This window comes from Scylla paramamosain, chromosome 35, assembly GCF_035594125.1.
Source record: "Scylla paramamosain isolate STU-SP2022 chromosome 35, ASM3559412v1, whole genome shotgun sequence".
Lineage (NCBI taxonomy): Eukaryota > Metazoa > Arthropoda > Malacostraca > Decapoda > Portunidae > Scylla > Scylla paramamosain.
The window spans coordinates 9,203,640-9,229,216 of record NC_087185.1 but is presented as its reverse complement, the minus strand read 5'-3'; the positions used below and the strand labels follow the sequence as shown (position 1 = coordinate 9,229,216).

Here is a 25,577-nt window from a genome sequence, read left to right as displayed (position 1 = left end):
CAAGTTGAGGAATAAAAATGTAAACAGACACCATTAATGCATTGCTCCATGTACGCTATGGGTTGAAGCGGATGTCAGAAACATGTATATCATAATTATAACCTACCAAAAAGAAGTCCTGGATCTTGTAGCCTCAAGTCAAAAGTATTCACATTCAAGGACAACTGCAGTAGATAAACCTTCAACGTCGTCTGCAGAGGAAAAAGACGATGAAGAGGATGAAGTGCTCATTGTTATCTTTCAAGATAAGTAACTAAAAGGGAAGAAAAGAGTACATCGCATAATTATAATGATTAAGATCTCTATCCGAAACAATCCTTTAGAATATATATATATATATATATATATATATATATATATATATATATATATATATATATATATATATATATATATATATATATATATATATATATATATATATATATATATATATATATATATATATATATATATATATATATATATATATATATATATATATATATATATATATATATATATATATATATATATATATATATGGATGCACGAAAAAAAAAAAAAAGATAGCTGTTTTCTTAGCCATTTACATGTGTTTAGCCGATTTCTTGCCAGTTTTAGCGTCACTTGTAGCAGATTCTCCTCAGAGGTATCTGGCAACACTGAATTCTTCCCGAGTTTTAAAAACGCATTTGCAGTCAGCAACAGGAGATATGACGTGGGGCCTGGAGTCGGATTTACTAACATCAACGCTTAAAAAGATTACTCTCACACCCTGGGAAGTAAGGATTCTACACGTTCCTTTCTGGGAAGGCAGCCAGCAGAGATAAATGGTGGTTATATCAGTAGTTATCAGTGCTTAGTTATGGTTATATCTTGTAAGGTGAAAATGATGGGGTGGTTTGCTGCCGTTACATAAGAGGGTATTTATTGTAATGACAGAATTATAGTGAGGTTTAGACATGTTAGGTGGTCACAGTGATTAAAGATGGCCATGGTAATGTGACATGGATGTGTTAACCACTGTTACAAAAAGCTTACACTGGTGAAACTACATGTATAAACTGCCAAGTTTATTGAAGCTACTGTAGATTAACCTTAATTATGTAACGATTTTTCATGTTTCATCACCAGAAAAGATGTACCTAAACAAACTGAAGCAGACACGATGCGTCACAAGTCATTTATTCATTTATATGTCTTGGTAATGATGAAATGACATGGTTTTAATGCATGCAACTATAAATAAAGCATTCACCAGCTGCGAGTGTGGAAGAGTAATGGGTAAAAATTTACAATAACTCTTGTTATTGTAAATAACCAGCAAGCTTGGGGAACCTATGGGGATTTTATTTTTTTATTTTTTTTTCTGGGGGGATGCAGAAAGCAAGATTTTATGGTGGGGAAGCCATATTTTGGACATTCATGAAAAAATCTAAGATGCTATTTTTTGACAAATGGGGAAATTTCTAGCCTAACTTAATCTAACCTAACCTAGCATTACCTAACCTAATCAAGCAGTACCTAACCTAACCTAGCATTACCTAACCTCATCTCACACTACTTGATATAACCTAATCTAGCATTACCTCATCAATCATCACCTAACCTAACCTGGACATCTCCCTAAAAACACCGATCTAACATAATCTTACGGTTGTCTTAATTTGAATCTTACCAGAAGAAGAAATGCTAGTAAAGTACAATGAATTAGTGCCAGACTTCAAGGTTGTGAAAATGAAAGCTGCCATGTTCAAAGACATAACAAGAAATGTTGATCACAAACTTTCCATGCTGACAGTTGGAGTCAAACTGGCATGGTGCCATAACATCCTCCCTGACGGGATAGCACGGAATAATATCCTTGTAGTGTCTTTTGTATATCTTGCAAATAAAACGTGCCTCATAATAAAGTGTTCAAAATAAAATGCTTATTGTTCAATAGTTTTGATACAACAAACAAGCTGAGCTTATGTTTGGACAAAAAAACAACTTTTATATATTTCACTCACATATAAAAACTACTTCCCGAGGTGCATAGGAAGTGTTCCGGGGCTCACTGTGTGAAAGAAGCCGTACTGTACACACAATTTGTGGACTTGGGCTCTGGGAGGCACCTCAGTTTTTAATGTGAATTTGTGAATTAACAATAGGAGGGCACTGTCTAAAACTTTTTTAGACATACACAACAGTAAGCAAACTATATCCATATCAGTCTTCACCAGCAAAGTAAGGAGTCATTGGAAACATTAATGGAGCAATGTAATGGTGCCACTGTTGTACTTACATAATCATTTTACATTATAACATATTTTAGGTAAATTTTCAGATGCCATCTTTCAAATTTCTAGAAAAATATTTTATCTTCATAGATTTTGATGCTTTGAATTAACAATAACTTTCTCATCTCAGCAATCTCTCTCAGGCTTTAGTTAGGACAGTCAGATCTACCACTTGCCATGCCTTGCTTGAGCCAGGTAATTTTCTCTATTTACCACCCAGCAATCTCCTAACAGCCAAACAGTTTGGGTATTTGAAAAATCTTCTGGTCAGGGATTCTGTCCTAAGCTTCAAAAACACAATAACAAATTGCTTTTAGAGTTTCATATTGCTGTTGTTTCTAAATTTGCCAACTTAGTTCAGGTATCAAAGTACTGGAATCTGTACAAGGTGATTTAGGGAAGGATTTACTACCTAAAGGATGCTGTTTATTTATGCACTCACATTTACTGTACCTTTCTTTTCTCTTTTAGTGTTTTGTTGTATTTTCTTGATTTTCTGTATTTTAATTAATTTTTCTACACATCATAACCATACTCTTGGGACTGTATTGTTTCAACATCTGAGTTTGCTTGACATTAAAAAAAAGCAGGTTCAGATGTCTTTCTCTTTTCCAGACATTGTGATATGGAATTATCAAGAAATCTGACAGCAGTTACCCTCCTTGTACTTGGGACTTCACTTGGCATCTATGTACTATGGCAAACATGGACTTCTTCAAAGAAAAAAAGAACTAGAAAGATGATTCCTCGAATTCAGTAAGTTTTTCCTTTTTCTCCTGTATGACAGATGAATTTGGGTAGTGTGCTGATTCCCCTTGAGTATAAAAAAACACAATACAGTTGTCATTCATTCATTCATTCAAGAAGAAATGGAGAGATGAGGGATGCAAGGATGTGCCTTACCACAAACATGGTGATGAGCTACCCCAAAATGTGTGACAACACCTTACATGGTATCAAGAGACAGGTGAAGCTATATCCTCAGCTTACAGCTATAAAAACAAATAAAATAGATAAATAAATAAATAAATAAATAAATGGTGGGGGGCAGGCCACCTCTATATATGTATTCCAGGCATATCCTCACATCTCACATCATGCTATTTATTCACCAGCACACTTGCAGTCTTTTCGCTATTTATTCACCAGCACACTTGCAGTCTTTTCACTGCCAATAGTTATACAGATTATTTTTTTTATATTTGTTTTCACCATTCTAGTGAAACTAATACTCGCACTATGTAATCATGCTCCGTATATATTCCAGGCATCACACATCACTTCGGTAGAATGCTTTGCTTAAAACAAACAGCTGTTTTGTTACCCAAAGCGAAGAACGGTCACAAAAGATAACTCTTCCTTATGTTGATATGTCAGACACTGAATCTGTTATTCTATGCTTTCAAAAACATATGAGAGGCTAACCTTAAGTTGCCATGTAGTCATTCTCCCAGTAGATTTTTTTGGACCAAGAAGGAGCGAGTTGCCAGTTTGTGCAAAGTGATGTTCACATTGGCAGGAGTTCTAATCATGTATGACGCTGACTGCATAACAGTAGAATTATTTTTAAAGCCAGAGGAGGCCCTTGTATAGCAGAAATAAGGGAAAAATTTGATTAACTCTAAAAAAAATAATTCCCAAAATGATGCATGGGTTCAAAATACAACATAAAGTGAGACCTAAGACCATATCTTAGAATATATGAGTCGTGTCTATCAAAGAGATCTCTAAAATATTAAAGGTTAAATTTCGGGTTTTGATGTTGTCTCATGAAAATTAAAGTAAATGTCAGGGCAATACTTTTAAAAAATGAACATAGTATTAGATTGTTGCATTCAATCAGTTGTGTTTAAGCATATTTTTTTACTTGTGTACCATAGATTAATCAAACAATTTGAATAGAAATATAAAACTATTTGTAAGCAAGATTTTTTTTATTTTTTTATTATCATTATTATTATCTACAACTAAGATTTTCTAAAACTTGGATTGGTATTTAGAAAATTAAATAAGAATATAAAATAGAAGAATCTAATACAAAAGAAAGAAAATCATTATAACTCAAATATTTGTTCCCAGGGACTTGGAGCAGTTGAAGCAGATGAAGTGGGAGTGTGTGGGTAAAGTGACGAAGGTGTTTGTCTATCCAGTCAAGTCATGCAAAGGACTTTCTGTTGACTCTGCAAGTGCTGAATTCAGGGGACTGGTCTATAAAGCAGCAAGGGACAGGTACATGAAGTTGTCTTAATATATTCCAGTGCTTTGAAGAAGAATAGTAATTAATACTGGAGAAAAAAATGTGTGAACCTTTCTTTTACACTTCTTAATCTTCTAATGTTAGTGAAAAAATTGACCTACATAATTCAGGGTTATAAATCAAGTAATTTAAATAAATTTAAATCAGAGTAAAAAAATATGATTTAAATCAAAATCAAATATACTGTATTAAAAATTATTTAAGTGTTATATTGAGGGTAAAGAAATTATGATTTAAATCAAAATTAAATATACTGTATAAAAAATTATTTAAGTATTATATTGAGAGAAGAAAAATCGTGATTTAAATCAAAATTAGTTATACTGATTGAAAATTATTAAAGTGTTATATTGAAAATATAAAGTAATGATTTAAATAAAAATTAAATATGTTATATTAAATATAATTTAAGTGTTATATTGAGAGTAAATTATTTAATGATTTAAAAAAAAAAAATATATATATATATATATATATATATATATATATATATATATATATATATATATATATATATATATATATATATATATATATATATATATATATATATATATATATATATATATATATAGACACACACACACACACACACACACACACGGAAGAAAGAAGAACATGTGAAGCAGTTGTACAGGAAAAGTATCAAGTCTATTTGTCCTGTACTGAGTGTACTGATCTTGTACTGGTCCTGCAGCAAGTCAGGCACCAGTGAATCATTGCCATCTCTTACAAGAAAAATATTCAGATACATGAAAAAAAAGTAGGGTCTTTTGTTGATAATAACAATAAATGTAATTATGAAGTTTAATGAGCTTAATTCTTTTTTTTTTTAATGCAAAGGAAGTTAGTTACTTTAACATAACAGATCTAATTAAACTTAGTCCTACTTATAGTTTCTATGTGAAAAACTCATGTTGGGTAATGTATATTAAACTATGATTTCACTTAACATTGGCCAAGTTTGATATAAGAATATGGCCTCATAAGACTGAAACAAATAATCATTGCAAACAAACAAGGATTACTGCAAAAAATCATTTAAATAAAAAAAGAATATAGATTTTCATAAAAATATCTTATTTAAACCAAATAAATATATTTATTTTATTTATTTATTTATTTATTTATTTATTTATTTGTATTTATTTTTTTGTTTATTTATTTATTTATTTATTTATTTATTTATTTATTTATTTATTTTTAAATCATGATTTTTTCCCAACCCTGCTACATATACTAGGACATATGAACGTTTTTATGTCATATTTTATGTCTAAGAAGTAATAAAAGTTTTGTATATGTCTCTTTTCCATTTCTCTCTAGAAAGAGATTCATATTCTTTTTTAACTTCCATCATATCATAAGCAGTCATTATATTCAAGAAAGAGATTTGTATTGTCTTTCATTTCCAGATCATTTATAATCACCACTGAGAAGGGAACAATGATTACTGGGCGTATGGTGCCTTCAACTGTGCTGATACAGGCTACCTTTGAAGACAGTACATTGACTCTTACTTTTCCTGGGATGGAGGCACTACATGTGGACACCAAAGAAGTAGAGAAAAATTACATGTGTCTCAAAACAAAGTGGGTAACCAGTAATGAATCATATCTCCCCCAGACTATAGGCCAAAGAGATAGACAAGTACTGCAGCAAGCCTTATTAACTAATTCTACTTTGTCTTTCTCTCTCTCTCTCTTTGTATCAGTGTCACTTAATACTGTCTTGCTGTATTTCTTGGGTACTGTAATATTCAATCCTTTAATTTTATGGAAGGTTAGGTTTTACTATTCTAGCATTTATTCAATCCTTTTTTTTCTTTATCTCAAGATAGTGTTTCTTACTATCACCATTCTACAGACTGTGCTCTCTCTCTCTCTCTCTCTCTCTCTCTCTCTCTCTCTCTCTCTCTCTCTCTCTCTCTCTCTCTCTCTCTCTCTCTCTCTCTCTCTCTCTCTCTCTCTCTCTCTCTCTCTCTCTCTCTCTCTCTCTCTCTCTCTCTCTCTCTCACTAAACATGCCAAGCCATCCATGTAGAGTTTTACTGCTTATATCACCTCTGCTGATCACGTTACTTTCTTTCCTTGCAAAGATCTGTCTTTTTTTTATATCCCCTTTTTGCTTTCATGCTTGCACTGTTTATAGAAAATGTACTTATATTCATTAATTGGTATCTTACAGTAATTATCCACTCAGTCAGTGATGAGTGACAAAGGAAAGCATTGGTGACCAGGAAGCTTGCATGTGTGGTTACTTTTCATCACTGGCCTTTCAAATCACTCACTTCCATCTTTCTTATTTAAAGCTTAAATTCTTCCCTTTCCATCAAGGGATATACAGTGAACCCCCAGTTCGTCACAGGGTTATGTTCCAAAGGCATCTGCAAAGTACTGAAATCCACAATATGTTGACTGTGATTCAGAAAAAAAAAAAAAAAAAACAGCTGCTAATTGAACCACTCACCTCATGGCTGTAATGATAATTAACTGCCAGCTTGGCGAATTAGGAACACGCATTGTGTGCACAACACACCAACCACCACCACCAACCCAACAATAACCAAAATGTTTGTACAACACTTACTCGTACATAACACACCAAAACACCACGACGAAGATAACAACCCTTACACCTCGACTGGTGACAAAACTTGCTTCTGCACAATCATCCAACCCAATAACCACCCAACAGTAATAGCAATGTACAGCACTCGCACTCACACGCCAAATTGCCGCCAACATAAGTGCACCAGCCCTCAAGCAATGTGAGAGTGGCAACGAAAATTACTGCTTGCATGGCTGACCAACCAACACGAGCTGGTGCCCACTCTCCTTGCCAACAACTGACTGTTGACAGTGACAGGTTGTTGTGAACTGTGCCATTGCCTCTACCTGGCCACCACCTTATCAGTAGGCAGTGTTGCCAAATATACAAGTGCACCTAAACCATCGTCTGGGTATTTCCTCAACCCGCACCATAATTTAGCATGCATTTTATCAATTATAATAGCTGATTTTTCTGCGATAAAGTGGGATTTTCCACATTGTAAAAATAATTAGGTTCCAGTGAAAAACTAGGAAAAAGTGAACTGGTGATAACTGAACTGCACCAAACTGGGGTTTCACTGTACTTATTCCATTACCTTTAAGAATTCAGACTTGTAGGACACAGTAATTTAGCCACTTTAATGATATCTCAAACCTTATGCAGCATCTGGGGTGAGGATACTTATGGCTTGGATTGTGGGAGGGATGTCTCCTTGTGGCTTCAAAAGGTTTTACATCGCAAATGCAAGCTGCTTTATCATGCTGACCTGCCTGCCAGCCGTGTGTCCAACCATCCTCTGGGGTCTCGGTGTCCTCTTCTGAGGGATGATGATCATGTGAGGACAAAATCATGGTGGCTTTATGCTTCATCATTAATCTAAAGAAATAGTTTAAATATTTATTTACCTAAAAGTGTGGATGATGTATCTGTGTGTGTCCAAGGCAAGTAAGATTTCAAAGTTTAAAATGCATGCCTTCCTGCACCCTCCCACTAACACATCCCGGCTGTATGGTGATGTATGGTGTGTGTGTGTGTGTGTGTGTGTGTGTGTGTGTAATGATAATAATGATAATAAACGGTTTATTATTTAGGCAGTTAACAAACTGAAAATGTACAGAGGGAGTGGGGAAATACTTAACATTAATCCTAAAGATAAGTCTAATCTAGAAGGGACTGTTGATTGATAGCTCACACCATGGTGGGATTCGTGCTGAGTCTGTACCATGCGCGGCGCCTTTAGGGGCGTTATCTTGTTGTGGTGTCTGGTGGCACGGACCAGGTGAGTCGCGTCAGGCAGCAGCATGTGTCTGAGACGTGGATGATGCAGTAGTCCCCTTCCAAACTTCTCCAGAGCCTCTTGGTGCATGGTGGATAGTCTGGACAGACTCAGGGTGGTCAGGGCTTCTTCATAAGTGGTGTAGGCAGGGCCAAGGATGACCCTGCACGCCCTTTTCTACACACTCTCTAGCTGTAGCTGTTGAGTGTGTGTGAGGGAGGAGGACCATGCTGGGGAGGCGTACATGAGTTTGGGGAGGATGAAAGTGAGGTACACCCCCCTTAACTTATCTGTCGGCGTCTCCAGTGACTTGAGTCTGCGCAGCATGTACAGCCTGTAGGTAGCTGTGTGTGTGTGTGTGTGTGTGTGTGTGTGTGTGTGTGTGTGTGTGTGTGTGTGTGTGTGTGTGTGTGTGTGTGTGTGTGTGTGTGTGTGTGTGTTTAGGCCACCCTGCATGTGATTGCCAGCTTGATATGTAGATATATAGATAGATTTATTTATATTATTTTTATGTTTCTTTATCTTTGCTTTATACAAAGGAATGTTTGTAAAATTGGACATTCGCCTTTAATCCCTTATGTTACCATGCTTTATTTTCTTGACCTTAAAGTAAATTGGTTGTCTTTAACTATATATTATTTTTGTTCTTTTCTTCTTACTGCATGATGATAAATTTCACTTAATTGTTGGAGTCATGTTCACATACAGTCTCCTGTTCTCCCATTTTTTATTGTCTTAACTTGAAATATTACTTGAACTGTCTTTGCAGCTAACTTATATCATACTTTTCATCACATTCAAGCCAGTCTTAATTTGGAAACCATTTCCTTGCAGTCCTTGTATGCAGATTTTGGTGGGTATATGCTCATGACTGCAGAGAGCATAGCAGATCTTCAAACCAGAGTGAGTTCCAAGATTGCAGCTGAGGATTTCCGGCCAAACATTCTGATAGAGGGAACCAAGAAACCTTATGATGAGGATGAGTGGCAGTACGTCAAGATTGGCAATACTATCTTCAGAAATACTGTGCCATGTTCAAGGTATGCAATATTTTTGAAGCTGCTGAATTTTCCTCCAATGTTAGCAGTGTCATCCATCTTGTTTTGAAAGGTATGTGGCAGAAGTCTCAAGAAAAACAGAAATTAGAGAAGAAAATTAATCTTTAGATGTTAATCATACTACAGTGAGGTCCTGGTGATACAAGCACTTAGGTTCCATTTGAAATGCTTGTATAGCAAATTGTTTTATAACAAAACACATAACTAATGGGTAAAAGGGAGTTAGGTTCCGTGACCCTTGTCAAAGGTAAGTTTTCAAGCTAAAACATGATACCAAACACAAGAAACATGTCTATGTTACAGAACTGTCAATAAAGCAACCTGAACGAGAGAACATTATACAAAGAATGTGGTTTCTTATTAATTTAACATATAAAATGTGCATAACACTCACCAATGTGTAGTTAATGGTAGGAGAATGTATGGTAGGTAGGACAAGGGAACAAGGTGCGCAGTTTTCTTCCAGTGTTCACAGACTTGTCTCTGCACATCTGAATTGTCATGCATCACCGTACAGCCGGGATGTGTTAGCAGGAGGGTGCAGCAAGGTGCACATTTTAAACTTTGAAATTTTACTCTCTTTGGACTGAAGGCTATATCATTGAATTTGGCCTATTTGCTATTATAAAGAAAGTAGTCCCTAATTTACACATCTCATATCATCGGTTTCTCGTATAATGGGACCTCCCTGTATGTGGCCAACTGTGTACTGTGGGTGTCCAAGTTACTAGGTAGTGAGTTACAAGCATTCAGAGATACAAGCAATCTACTGTGTACTGTGTACTGTGGGTATCCAAATTACTAGGTAGTGAATTACAAGCATTCAGAGATACAAGCAATTTTCTCGCAAAGTAAAAATGTTCTCTGCCATTTCCTTTGCCAACTATAAGTTAAAATTTTGTTGTGGGTTAACCAAGATGGCCGGTCCACAATGACAACATCTCCAAGGAAGGAGTATTCTATCCAAGAGGGATATTCTGAATATTCCTAGTGATACAGAATTAATCAGAATAACTTTTGACTACATATAAATGCTCCTTACACAATTAGAAAGGAAAGGGGGACTCTGTCTCCATCCTGTTAGTCTTCTGGGAGTAGGAGCTATCTGGGTGTGGAGAGGGCTGAGGAAGTGGAAAATTGTAACCTCCAGCACAGTCATGTAGTAAGTATAATCTTATCAGTATTGTAAAAGTGAGGAATTTTTTCTTTTAGTTTTCATTATGCTGTATAAACTTCCAGATATTGTTCTCATGTGCATCTGCGGTGACTCAGTTCTAGTCATGTACAGTGGAGTTGTATTTTACTAAATAGAAGTCATGCATTCAAAAAAAAATATCCTATTTTGAAGGTTTTCTTGCATTCTATTTCTCATCATTGTAGAATAACTCAAATGGTTGTTTACACTGAGACACTTCAACAGTATTGCATTAACATAATATTTCAAGGAATGAATCACTATTTTATCCTTTTTGTCAAAATAAGTAAGCACTACATATGGCAAGACCTGATAGACTTATGACAAACAACGTATGATAGATGTTCTAAGTTATGATATACATCTGTCTTAGCTATGACACATTGCATATTTATATGGAGAATATGGGACCAGATCATTGCACCTCTGCTAGTGTTAGGACAGGCTCTGTTTCAGCATGACATTGTTAGGGCAACATACAATTTATATATATATATATATATATATATATATATATATATATATATATATATATATATATATATATATATATATATATATATATATATATATATTTATTTATTTATTCATATATATTTTTTAATAATGGTACTGAAAAAATATAATGAGTTGCAATCAAAATGAATTACAAGCAGTCTTTCAGAACATATCTCCCTCACAACTCGAATACCCTCTGTATGTGTTTTCACCACATTGATGAATTAGTGTAGATGTTGGTCATTGAAAAGACTAAAGCATCTACTTGTAATTTCAACCAAGATGTTGAACATTTCTCAGAGATAACTTGATGTGTTTGCAGGTGTATTTTTACCACAATTAGTGCTGAGACTGGCAAGAAAAATCCTGACATGGAGCCACTGTGCACTCTCAAGACGTAGGTGTTTAATTTGTTTGTTGAATGATATTATGTGTTACACTGTGTATAGTACTAGGTCTTACTAATAGCTTGGGTAATTGCAGTTTTTCTCTTTATGACATGAGCCAGATTTTTTTTTTTTTTTTTTTTTTTTTTTTTTTTTTTTTTTTGAAGGGCACCAGCCAAGGGCAACAAAACTATAAGAAAAAAGACCAACTGAGGTGATGGTCCCAAAACAAAGTCAAAAACAGTCATCAGAATTTAAAGGATAAGACCCTTGTTATTGAATTCCCCCTTCTCTTTCCTGTCTCCTTCCCCTTGCCATGGCCATTTGTGGTATTATTAGCCTCCTCCATCCCTACAGGTGTGTTTAGAAATGCAGGAATGGGCAGGATGGGGTAGAAAAGTGTTGACTTGGTGGGGGTGAGAGACAAGACACTTTCACCTTCTCTTCATATATTTTTGAAAACAATACACTTATTGATTTGTTTTTATAGAAGGTAATACATCTATAAACATGAAAATAATTTATGAATGATGTAATATTTCAGACTTTGCTTAAATGGATATGTTTGTAATGTTTCTGGAGACGTTGGTGTACCCATGCGATTGTAAACGTTACCCACAGTGGTGCAGCCTCTCACTGCCGGTATGAGTTGCCAGAGAGAGAGAGAGAGAGAGAGAGAGAGAATGGTTTGCATTTCCTTTGATACTACACACACACACACACACACACACGAGCCGAAAGGTTTATTTACATCGGACAGCTGATCATGGCTGCCAGTAGGACACCCACAGGAAGAGGAGTCTTGCATTTTAGTGGATTTGCAGAGGATGATGGCCAGTTGCAGGAGAAACTGAATGCAAGGAAATTAACAATGCTGGAGGTGAAGGTTGAAGAGATATGGGAGAAGGTAAGAGACCTAGAAGTAAGAAATGGGAGGTTGGAACAAGAAAACAATACACTAAGGAAGGAAATAGAAAATGAAGAGAAAGTGCTGCAGAAAGAGATACATGATAAGGAAAACCAAATTAGAATGCTGGAAATGAAAATGGGAATGATGGATAGAACGATGAAGGCTAGAGAAATACAAATGAATGTGCTGGAGTAAAGGATGAAAAAGATTGAAGTCCAAGACAAAAACATAAGAAAATTAAGGAAAGCCAAGAACAAGTTAAAGAAATGGCAGAAACATCCATAAATAAGTTTTTTTTTTTTTTTTTTTTTTTTTTTTTTTTTTTTTTTTTTTTTTTTTTTTTTTTTATGTAGGAAGGATAATGGCCAAGGGCAACAAAAATCTAATTAAAAAAAATGCCCACTGAAATGCCAGTCCCATAAAAGGGTCAAAGCAGTGGTCAAAAATTGGTGGATAAGTGTCTTGAAACCTCCCTCTTCAAGGAATTCAAGTCGTAGGAAGGTGGAAATACAGAAGCAGGCAGGGAGTTCCAGAGTTTACCAGAGAAAGGGATGAATGATTGAGAATACTGGTTAACTCTTGCATTAGAGAGGTGGACAGAATAGGGGTGAGAGAAAGAAGAAAGTCTTGTGCAGCGAGGCCGCGGAAGGAGGGGAGGCATGCAGTTAGCAAGATCAAAAGAGCAGTTACCATGAAAATAGCGGTAGAAGACAGCTAGATTTGCAACATTGCGGCAGTGAGAGAGAGGCTGAAGACAGTCAGTTAGAGGAGAGGAGTTGATGAGACGAAAAGCTTTTGATTCCACCATGTCTAGAAGAGCAGTATGAGTGGAACCCCCCCCAGACTTGTGAAGCATACTCCATACATGGACGGATAAGGCCCTTGTACAGAGTTAGCAGCTGGGGGGTGAGAAAAACTGGCGGAGACGTCTCAGAACACCTAACTTCATAGAAGCTGTTTTAGCTAGAGATGAGATGTGAAGTTTCCAGTTCAGATTATAAGTAAAGGACAGACCGAGGATGTTCAGTGTAGAAGAGGGGGACAGTTGAGTGTCATTGAAGAAGAGGGGATAGTTGTCTGAAAGGTTGTGTTGAGTTGATAGATGGAGGAATTGAGTTTTTGAGGCATTGAACAATACCAAGTTTGCTCTGCCCCAATCAGAAATTTTAGAAAGATCAGAAGTCAGGCGTTCTGTGGCTTCCCTGTGTGATATGTTTACCTCCTGAAGGGTTGGACGTCTATGAAAAGACGTGGAAAAGTGCAGGGTGGTATCATCAGCGTAGGAGTGGATAGGACAAGAAGTTTGGTTTAGAAGATCATTAATGAATAATAAGAAGAGAGTGGGTGACAGGACAGAACCCTGAGGAACACCACTGTTAATAGATTTAGGAGAAGAACAGTGACCGTCTACCACAGCAGCAATAGAACGGTCAGAAAGGAAACTTGAGATGAAGTTACAGAGAGAAGGATAGAAACCGTAGGAGGGTAGTTTGGAAATCAAAGCTTTGTGCCAGACTCTATCAAAGGCTTTTGATATGTCCAAGGCAACAGCAAAAGTTTCACCAAAATCTCTAAAAGAGGATGACCAAGACTCAGTAAGGAAAGCCAGAAGATCACCAGTAGAGCGGCCTTGACAGAACCCATACTGGCAATCAGATAGAAGGTTGTGAAGTGATAGATGTTTAAGAATCTTCCTGTTGAGGATAGATTCAAAAACTTTAGATAAGCAGGAAATTAAAGCAAGAGGACGGTAGTTTGAGGGATTAGAGCGGTCACCCTTTTTAGGAACAGGTTGAATGTAGGCAAACTTCCAGCAAGAAGGAAAGGTAGATGTTGACAGACAGAGCTGAAAGAGTTTGACTAGGCAAGGTGCAAGCACGGAGGCACAGTTTCGGAGAACAATAGGAGGGACCCTATCAGGTCCATAAGCCTTCCGAGGGTTTAGGCCAGCGAGGGCATGGAAAACATCATTGCAAAGAATTTTAATAGGTGGCATGAAGTAGTCAGAGGGTGGAGAAGAGGGAGGAACAAGCCCAGAATCGTCCAAGGTAGAGTTTTTAGCAAAGGTTTGAGTTAAAGAGTTCAGCTTTAGAAATAGATGTGATAGCAATGGTGCCATCTGGTTGAAGTAGAGGAGGGAAAGAAGAAGAAGCAAAGTTATTGGAGGTATTTTTGGCCAGATGCCAGAAATCACGAGGGGAGTTAGATCTTGAAAGGTTTTGACATTTTCTGTTAATGAAGGAGTTTTTGGCTAGTTGGAGAACAGACTTGGCATGGTTCCGGGCAGAAATATAAAGTGCATGAGATTCTGGTGATGGAAGGCTTAAGTACCTTTTGTGGGCCACCTCTCTATCATGTATAGCACGAGAACAAGCTGTGTTAAACCAAGGTTTAGAAGGTTTAGGACGAGAAAAAGAGTGAGGAATGTACGCCTCCATGCCAGACACTATCACCTCTGTTATGCACTCAGCACACAAAGACGGGTCTCTGACACGGAAGCAGTAGTCATTCCAAGGAAAATCAGCAAAATACCTCCTCAGGTCCCCCCAACTAGCAGAGGCAAAACGCCAGAGGCACCTTCGCTTAGGGGGATCCTGAGGAGGGATTGGAGTGATAGGACAAGATAAAGATATGAGATTGTGATCGGAGGAGCCCAACGGAGAAGAAAGGGTGACAGCATAAGCAGAAGGATTAGAGGTCAGGAAAAGGTCAAGAATGTTGGGCATATCTCCAAGACAGTCAGGAATACGAATAGGGTGTTGCACCAATTGCTCTAGGTCATGGAGGATAGCAAAGTTGTAGGCTAGTTCACCAGGATGGTCAGTGAAGGGAGAGGAAAGCCAAAGCTGGTGGTGAACATTGAAGTCTCCAAGAATGGAGATCTCTGCAAAAGGGAACAGGGTCAGAATGTGCTCCACTTTGGAAGTTAAGTAGTCAAAGAATTTCTTATAGTCAGAGGAGTTAGGAGAGAAGTATACAGCACAGATAAATTTATTATGAGAGTGACTCTGTAGTCGTAGCCAGATGGTGGAAAACTTGGAAGATTCAAGAGCGTGGGCACGAGAGCAAGTTAAGTTATTGCACACATAAACGCAGCATCCAGCTTTGGATCGAAAATGAGGATAGAGAAAGTAGGAGGGAACAGAAAAGGGGCTACTGTCAGTTGCCTCAGACACCTGAGTTTCAGTGAGGAAAAGAAGATGAGGTTTAGAAGAGGAGAGGTGGTGTTCTACAGATTGAAAATTAGATCTTAGACCGCGAATGTTGCAGAAGTTAATGAAGAAAAAATTGATGGGGGTGTCAAGACACTTAGGGTTGTCGACAGAAAGGCAGTCTGACCTGGGGACATTTATGGTCCCCTCCCCAGATGGGGACTCCGAGGCTGGTGTAGGAGTCGCCATGATGATTTTAAAATTTTTGGGTGAAGGGTGTGTGTGTTATTAGGTGCTTGTAGTTTTGTGAGGAGGAAGAGAGTTGTCTTTAGAGGGCAGGCTGTGACTGCCCCCTTGTGTTGTGAGACACAAAGGGAAACATTCAGTGAGGTACAAGGAATTGGAGAAAAAAAGTGAGTTATACAGAAGTAGTGAAGGACCAGAGGAGTAAAGAAGGCATGACAAAAGAGGTTATAAAGGAAAAGGAAAACCTGGTAAGAGACACTAGATAAAAAGAAGAGCGTAATGATCTTTGGCCTGGAAGAAAGTGAGATAAAAAAAAATTGGTATAAAAGAGAAGCAGAACAAAGAAAAACAGCTCGATACAAAGCTGGAAGATGGAAAATACGATCAAGGAAAAAGTGGATCGTTGCAAATTAAACTAAAATCCCAAACAGCAGCTGAAGAAACATTGGCAAATGCATGGAAGCTAGCCAAAAGTAACGACTTTAAACAAGTCTGGACCCGAAGAGAAATGAATGAGGAAGAAAGGAAGAAACTTAATGAATTGAGAAGTGAAGCAAAAGAAAGGAACGAACAGAGAACACAAGAGAAAAGGGAACTTGGTTTCTGGAGAGTAATGGACCTAAGGTTGAGGAAGTGGTACATGTGAAGAGTGAGGGCTGCAGAGGCACAGCTGTAAGAGAGGGAGGGACATGGACAGTGGCATACACTAATGTGGATGGTTTAGTTTTCAGTGATGGATGAAGTGAATGAATTTATAAAAGCAAACAAGACATCATGGCAATGGTAGAAACTAAACTAAGAGATTCAGAGACACCAGATTTAGGAGGGAGAAAGTACAATATGTGGATAAGAAACAGATGTGGAAAAGGAGGAGGTGGAGTGATGATGCTTGTTAAAAAGGGTATCAGGGTGGAGAGTGTGGAAAAGGCAGAAGGCTTGGTGGAAGGCCTAAACTTACAACTAATAAATGGAAGAAGATGATATGTCACAGTGGTGTATGTCCCACCAAAAACAAAGGCCTGGAATAGACAAGAGCATGGACAGTTGCTGAGTGAGACAAAAGAATGGCTTGTAAAGAAAATTAAAGAAAACAACAAAATTGTTATAATGGGAGATTTTAATTGTAAAGAGATAAATTGGAAGGAGTGGAACACAAGAGAAGACTCATGGGGAGATGAGGCTCTGAAACTAGCAATGAACAATATTATGACAGTGGGTTGAGGAAAACACTAGATACAGAGGAGGAGAGGAGCCATCAAGACTTGATTTGGTATTATCAAAAGAAGCAGATATAGGAGACATGAACTATAATTGTCCACTTGGAAAAAGCGACCATGTCATGATAAGGTTTTGTATTAAAGAAAAAAGAGAGGAAAGTAGATGTGAAGATTATAAAAGTGATAGATTTAATTATGGTAAGTCAAATTTTGAACAAATTAGATACTTTGGTGAAGTGGACTGGAGTACACTTATCACAGCAAGTAATGTGCAAAAGAAGTGGGAAGCTTTCATCAATATTTATGAAGAGGGAGTTAAAAGATATGTACTGAAAGTAGAGACAATGAGAAGATATAACAATGACTGGTATAATAGAAGATGTGAAATAGCTAGGGAGGAGAGGGAAACGGCATGGAATAGATGGCGGAGGAAAAATACACAGGAGCTATGGCAAAACTACACAACTACAAGAAATGAATATGTAAGGGTTATTAGAGAAGAAAGGAAAAATTATGAGAAAGATGTTATGGACAAATGCAAAGAGGAACCAAAACTATTCTTCGGATATGTGAACAGCAAAATGAAAAATAGAGAAGGAATAAGCAGATTGAAGGTGAATGGTCAAATGTGTGAGGATCCGGCTGAATTAGCAGAGATAATGAATAGGAGCTTTCAGTCAGTATTCACAAAAGAGAGAACATTTGTGTGGCAGAGTGAAATGAGTGAGGAAATGGGTCTGGGGGAAATCCACGTGACTGAAAAGGATGTCCAGAAACAGATGGAGGGACTAGACGTTAGGAAGGCCCCTGGACCTGATGGAGTGTCAGGATAGATACTAAAAGAGTGCAGTCAGCATTTGACATGGGTAATACATAATATTGTTGAGAGCTCCCTAACTGAAAGTAGAGTCCCAATTGAATGGAGGAGAGCCAACATAGTGCCCTTAAACTATAGACCTGTGTCTCTAACAAGTGTGGTGTGCAGAATGTGTGAAAGATTGGTGAAGGATAAATGGTTGCAGTACCTAGAAGGAAATGAAGTGATAATAAAGCAACAATGTGGATTTAGGAGAGGGAGATCGTCTGTTACAAACTTACTGAGTTTTTATTTTAGAGTGGTGGATATAATGCAAGAAAAAGATGGATGGGCAGATTGTGTTTATTTAGACCTGAAGAAGGCCTTTGATAAAGTGCCACATAGGAAATTGTTGTGGAAGTTGAATCATAATGGTGGGTTAAGGGAGGGGGGGCTTGCTGAGATGGATGGAAAATTTCTTGACAAACAGAGAAATGAGAAGGGTGGTAAAAGATCAAAAATCATCATGAAGGGAAGTCATAAGTGGAGTACCCCAAAGCTCAGTACTTGCACCAATCATGTTTGCAGTTTATATAAATGATATGACGGAGAGTGTGAACAGCTACATGAGCCTTTTTTGCGAATGATGATGTGGAACATTACAAGAAGACCTGAACAAGATATCAGAGTGGAGTTATAGATGGGAAATGGAATTTAATTTAAAGAAGTGTAAAGTAATAGAATTTGGAAAAAGTACAAGAAGAGTAAAAGGAAATTATGTGTTGAATGGTGTAAGGTTGAGTGGAGTAGAAGAGGAAAAGGATCTCGGTGTTACAGTGACTGGAACCTGACCCCGGAGAGACATATTAGCAGAATTATAGGAGAAACCTATAACTTGTTGAGAAGAATAAGGCAGGCCTTTGCATATATGGATGAAGAGATGGTCAGGAAGATGATCGTGTTGCTAATAAGACCTAGACTAGAATGTGCAGCAATAGTGTGGTTGCCATACAAGAAAAGGATATAAGGAAGTTGGAGAGAGAGTTCAGAGAGCAGCTACGAAGGTGGTACCAAGTATCAGGGAATTGTCATATGAAGAGAGACTGGCAAGGATACATCTACCAATGTTGGAAAAGAGAAGAGAAAGGGGAGACTTGATTGCGATATATAAAGCATATGAGGGAGTAGAGGAGGTGGACTGGAGTGACGTAATGGTCTGGGATACACGGAACACTAAAGGACGTGGAAAGAGGCTGAAGAGGAGTGCTTGTAGAAGAGACGTCAAAAAGTATAGTTTTCCATATAGAAGTATTGATGTATGGAACAGTCTGGATGAGGAGATAGTAAATGCAGAAAGTATACATGGATTCAAGGCTAAGTTGGATGTTAAAAGATATGGAGATTGGACAGCACGAGCATAGCTCTTTTCCCATAAAGCACAACTAGGTAAATTAATACACACACTATGCCCATCTAGAGACATAAACATGATCATATCTTGATCTTGCCTAGAGAGAGAGAGAAAGAGAGAGAGAGAGAGAGAGAGAGAGAGAGAGAGAGAGAGAGAGAGAGAGAGAGAGAGAGAGAGAGAGAGAGACCCTGTGGGGATCATACCATACATTGATGTGCAGCTCCTCAAAGAACAAGACACTTATCCACCAATTTTTGACCACTGCTTTGACCCTTTTAGGGACTGGCATTTCAGTGGGCATTTTTTTTATTAGATTTTTGTTGCCCTTGGCCAGTATCCTTCCTACATAAAAAAAAAAAAACACACACACACACACACACACACACACACACACACACACTGCCAGTAAAAGGGAGTATCTCTCACCAGCAGTGTGTGTGGCAAAGCATGATAGAGAGCGTGATTGGTAAGTGTTAGACAGTGGTGTATATAAATGCATAAATCACCCAGCATGGCATAACTGGCAACTCATACCACTAGGCCTAGCCAGCCTCTGGGAGCCCCACAAGTGATCTTCAAGGTCACCAACATACCTCTGATTTTTTTAATTTGCTATTTACTTGTAGATCACAAGCTTTATGCATTATTTTACATGATATAATGTATATTAGTGTAAATGTAAGTGAAGAAGGCATTCATTGTCTCATTTCTCAGAATTATTGGTTCGAAAGGGCCATTAACATTAATCTTGGCTACTGTGGTGAACTAGTGACATGGGAAGGAGATGAGGTTGTTCTCAAATACTCCAGCCCCGTGGGTGAGGATAGGGATGGGGCGGGGAAGGGGGAATTTGATAATATGGCCGTAAGTGTCTTGAAATCTCCCTCTTGAAAGAGTTCAAGTCATAGGAAGGAGGAAATACAGAAACAGGCAGGAAATTCCAGAGTTTACCTCACAAATAGTTTCTCTCTTGCAAAAGCAGATATCTCTGGTAATGGTAGGTTAATTTATTTACCAAAGTGTTATGGAGCTTACCCTGATGAACAAACCAAAGTTACAGGAACAGGTTCAGGAAGTGTTAGATAATTTACTAATTAATTTTGTTCTCTCTCTCTCTCTCTCTCTCTCTCTCTCTCTCTCTCTCTCTCTCTCTCTCTCTCTCTCTCTCTCTCTCTCTCTCTCTCTCTCTCTCTCTCTCTCTCTCTCTCTCTCTCTCTCTCTCTCTCTCTCTCTCTTCTGGCTGTATGATTGAAGGTATGAGCTGCAATTCCCTGGACACATTTCACTGAAGTTAAATTCATTACATTTAATTCCATGAATTTTCTGTGAGATATGTGGTCCCTTGTTATTCTTTGTATTAGACATGAATCAGTTTTATTTGATTGACACTATTTTTCACATATTCTCCCTCTCTGCCTGACTAATGTGAGCTCTGGGTTCTAACATCTCTTAGGTATCAATGTGAGAAGGGAATGAACAGTCCATTCTTTGGCTTGACTCTATTCTCTACTTATTTACTGTATACATTCTCCCTCTCTGCCTGGCTAATGTGAGCTCTGGGGTCTAATATCTCTCTCAGGTATCGGTGTGAGAAAGGAATGGACAGCCCATCTTTTGGCATCAACCTCGGCCTTGATCTGGCTGGCGAGGTGAGTGTAGGGGATGAAGTTCACATCACAAGGTCCAAAAGTTCCTTTGAGTATGTTAAGGGCTAACCATCAGGCTCATTCATATCTGTGTATCTTCATCATTCTACACAGGGTATGAAGGTATCTTTCTGTTTTGTTAATATTTGTCATATCAAGATTATAATGCTGTGGCATAACAAATGTTTTTTTTAAGAAGATATATCCATATTTATACAATTTCTACTTTCTTCTAAGAAAGCAAGCTTTGTGCAAAAGTGATGTTTTTCTTGGATTTGTTTATCATGTTACAACTGTTGACTTATGAGAAAGTTGCATGATCAGCTGAGTAAACTTAATAGTATGTCTGTATACCATGCAGTTTCAACTATGATTTGCAGCTATACATATAAGGCATTGGAATAATGTATAGACATTTATACATTAATGTATTATGAGTTATATACACTATATTCTATATTATTATGGAAATATAAATGGGAACATATAAAAATATTTCTATTTTATTTGTTCTATCATAAGAACTCACATGCATATAAAATTACAAGAGAAATCCAATATGCCCACATTAATGATATATATATATATATATATATATATATATATATATATATATATATATATATATATATATATATATATATATATATATATATATATATATATATATATATATACACTGTGTCTGATGGCTTTTAAGATGTGCCTTTTTTTTTTTTTTTTTTTTTTTTTTTTTTTTTTTTTTTCTCAGAAAATGAGCCTACACTTGTAAGACCAAGATTCAGTTTTGGGGTAGTGGCTAATGGTAAGTCTATGGCAACAGTGGTCCTTTAATCAAATCCCAAACATCGCACATAAAAATGAAGTAATCGCTTCTACACCACAAAAACAACTTTTTTTTTGCAAGGTAACAATATGTAACAGGTCATACTTACCAGTAATTCACATAAAATAAGACCAGTCAGGAAGAATTTAAGTGACAACATTTGCATTGCATACACCAAAACAAACTCGTGGTTGATCACTCACCAAACCTGGCAACACACACAAGATTCACTGCATTCCTTAGTATGATGCCATTATTCCTTAAGGTAAGACACACCTACATACAACTGAAATTGTGCCCATCTTTTAACATTCTTACCTTGCATATATATTCAACAGAACTTGAAGCTATTGAGAAACTATTGCTCTTTAGAAAATAGCTTACTATTTAACAAAACAAAAGATCAAAGATTAAATCATGTGCTAGAATGGCCTCACTAACTAACCATATTGTCCCTGGGCAGCAATGATACATAAACAGAAAATGGACCCCAGGGACATAATGGAATGCATTAAAGACATAACCAGACAAATAGAAAACCACTGTTCCTATGAGGTTGTTATTGTGCAAATAAAACCTAGAATTATCACAGAACCAAGGGCAGGGGGAGTGAACCAAAGTGCATATAAGCAGATAACCAGGTCCATCAATAGGGCATTAAAAAGGGACCTTAAGAATCACTTCCTTAGCTTTGGTTCCTCCTTTATAATAGATATCTGGCAAGAGATGATGCACAATGTAATCAGACAGGTAGCGGTATGTGTGATGTACATCGGAATCAGATAGGTAGGGGATATGTGTCTCACCACATCAGACGGCTCATAAGCTAAAGGCATGGGGGACGAGATCCTGAGTGCAATTGGGACAAGTTAATAAACTAAACCCCTACCTGAACAGAAATGTAAACACAGTGAACTCAGTTGAATGGGGGGTGAAAGGTGAAACAAACAGCAACAGGTGGGGCAACAGGCAGCTACTCAAATAACCAGCAAATAAGAACAACCTAAAATTAAATCCAGAAATGTGTTTATCAAAATGTTAAGAAAATCCTTGGCAACAATGCAAGGGTGGTTAACAAGAACTATTAAAGAAAGTAGTGGGCTAATAGATAGTGACCAATTACTCCAAGGTAAATTACAGAGAGTAGTAGAATCTTTAAGGGAAAAATGGAGTAGCTATCAGACTACTTTCAATCAGTTAAAAGCTAAATTGTTAACAGAAAGATTCTGAAGGCTATGAACAAGTTATTTCAGACTGAACAAGAAATTAATTATTGTGAATAGTTAACTAAATTGGAAGACCAAATGGAACTATTGGGAGATAACTTAACAACATCCCTCCTACTTCCACAATCAGAGGTCAGCCTAATATAACCTTACCAGAGTTTTCAGAAAACAACTGAGTGGCCTTTAATTTGGGATAAGTATAAAGGATTAATTCATCAAAGAAAAGATATTGCTAAAATAAATTCTATCTGTTAAGTCAGCTAAAGGGTATTGCCTACTTAATCATTTCTGAATTAGTGGTTACTGAAAAAAATTATGACATTGTTATCAAGCTGCTCAGAGAAAATTATGATGATGAGCAAATAACCACCAAACTGGTCTTTAAACTCTTAGATTTAACCTTCCCTAATCATAATTACAGAGGTTCACAATTTTTCAGGATTAGTGTCAATAGTATATTAGAATCCCTAAAATCAAGTAAAAACATAGAGGAAGCAGCCTGGTTCATAAACATCATTATACAAAGGAAATTAAATAAGAAAACACTAGAGATGATGTACTTATTGTACTTAATACCAAAAGAGCGACTTCATCTTTAAAGAAATAGATGAGTCATTGCTGGAAATTTGCAAGAACATGTGTAATGATGAGACATCTAAACCAAGTAAGCCAGATTCTAGTAACAAAACTTACCATGAATGGATGAATAAGACCCCACCCTATAAAATGAAAGGAGGTGAATCCAGAACTGACAGTCAATAAAGCCAAAACCAAGTTATGGGGCCACTGAAATGATAGGTACCTTTTCTACCACTGTCAGAAAGAGGCCATAGGTATCACCCCTTACTAACTATAATAACAGGACAGGAGCAAGACCTAAAACTTCAACAAATAAGAAATGTGTGCTTTGCTCCAAACCGCATAACCCAGTGCACTGTGGCAGTTACCAAGAGTTAGAGAGGAGAGTAACTAGACTAGTGGAGTTAGGAAGGTGCCCATTATAGTTAAATGAGTTACATCAATTGGAAGACTGTAAAATTAAATTGCATACATGCCATATATGTAAGAGAAGAGTGTATCATGTAGCCCTATGTGAGATGATAGGGCAGTGGTTCCCAACCTATGGGTAATTACCCACAAGTGGGTAATCTGGATAATTTGAGTGGGTAAAGGAAGGCTGAGGATAAAGACATTCATGTTGTTACGAATGTGTGTGCATTTACCTAGTTGACTGTACAGGGCACAAGCCAAAGTTCATTTTGCCCTGTCTCCATAACCATATTTATCCAGTTTCTCTTTAAACATGTGTACACTGTTTGCCACAACCACTTCTTCCTTCAAATAATTCCAGACTTCAATAGTTCTTTACGGGAAGCTGTAATTCTTGATGTCGCTTAAACATCCACTCTTCTTTATTTTCTTTCCGTGCCCTCTCATCTGTCTCTCCTTCCTCCATCTGTGGTACCAAGTCATTTCTGTCTAATCTTTCTATATTGTTTACTAATTTGTACATTGTTATAAGGTTTCCTCTTTCTCTTCTCTTGTAGTGTTGGTAATCCTATCTCTTCAAGTCTTTCTTCATAGCTTAGGTCTTTCAATTCTGTTACCATCTTCTTCGCTCCTCTGTCTTCTTTGTAGTTTCTATATATCTTTTTTTCTTTGTGGAGCCCAAACTACTGCTGTTTATTCCAATTTAGGTCATATCATGCTTTTTATAATTTTCTCCATCATTTCTTTATCTAAATAGTTAAATGCCACCCTAATGTTTGTTAATAAGCTGTATGTAGAGCCAAATATTTTGTTTATGTGCCTTTCAGGTGATAGTGTGTCCTGAATCATTACTACCAAATCTTTTCTTCATTACTTTTCATTATTATTCCTCCTCCCATTTTGAATTTCAATGAAGGTCTCTTTTTACTTTTTCCTACTTCCAACACATTGCATTTTCTGGCATTAAATTCTAGTTTCCATCTTTGGCTCCATGCATGTATCTTGTTTATATCCTTTTGTAACTCTGTGCAGTCATTTTCATCCTTTATTATTTTCATTATTTTTGCATCATTAGCAAACAGCTTTATATAACTATTTAGATCCTCTATCATATCGTTTACATATATTTGAAACATAATGGTTGCCAACACAGATCCTTGCGATACCCCACTTGTCACTGCGCCAGCTTGATTTAGTATCTCTGATTACTGTTCTCATTTTCCTTCCTTGTAAATAATCCTCCATCCATCTCAACATTGCTTCCTTTAGTCCTCCTCCACTCTCCAGCTTCCACTTAAGGCTTTTGTGGAGAACTTTATAGAATGCTTTTTTTTGAGATCCAGGTATACCGCATCAACACATCTGTCCCTCTCTTGCACTCCATCTGTTACTCTTGTATAGAAGCTCAGTAGATTTGTAACACAGGATCTCCCTTTCCTGAATCCAAATTGCTTTTCTGTAATTATCTTTTCATCTTCTAGATATTCCACCCATCTGTCTTTAATTATTATTTCACAAAGCTTGTTAGTGACACTGGTCTATAATTTATTGGTTCCATTTTATTTTCCCTTTTGTATATTGGCACTATGTTAGCTCTTTTCCATTCCCTTGGTACTTTTCCTTCTCTCAACAAGCTTTTAATTATATCCCATATGGGTTCTTCAATTTGTT

The 25,577-nt window shown here is 37.0% G+C and overlaps 1 protein-coding gene across 4 annotated transcripts; it reads left to right on the top strand.

Annotated features, from left to right (window-relative positions):
• Positions 1–569: 569 nt before the first annotated feature.
• On the top strand, positions 570–21,357 carry LOC135090653 (mitochondrial amidoxime reducing component 2-like). 4 transcript variants are annotated; one of them, XM_063987604.1, is made up of 8 exons: positions 570–631; positions 2,880–3,020; positions 4,344–4,493; positions 5,937–6,113; positions 7,737–7,908; positions 9,184–9,389; positions 11,423–11,497; positions 20,798–21,357. In XM_063987604.1, exons 1-8 carry the CDS (start codon positions 573–575, stop codon positions 20,931–20,933), a joined length of 1,116 nt encoding a protein of 371 aa, XP_063843674.1. In that variant the 5' UTR covers positions 570–572; the 3' UTR covers positions 20,934–21,357. The 4 variants fall into 4 exon arrangements, with proteins under 4 accessions (XP_063843674.1, XP_063843675.1, XP_063843676.1 ...); XM_063987605.1 differs by having other exon boundaries at positions 624–764; XM_063987606.1 differs by lacking the exon at positions 570–631 and adding an exon at positions 671–815.
• The last annotated feature ends 4,220 nt before the right edge of the window (positions 21,358–25,577 follow it).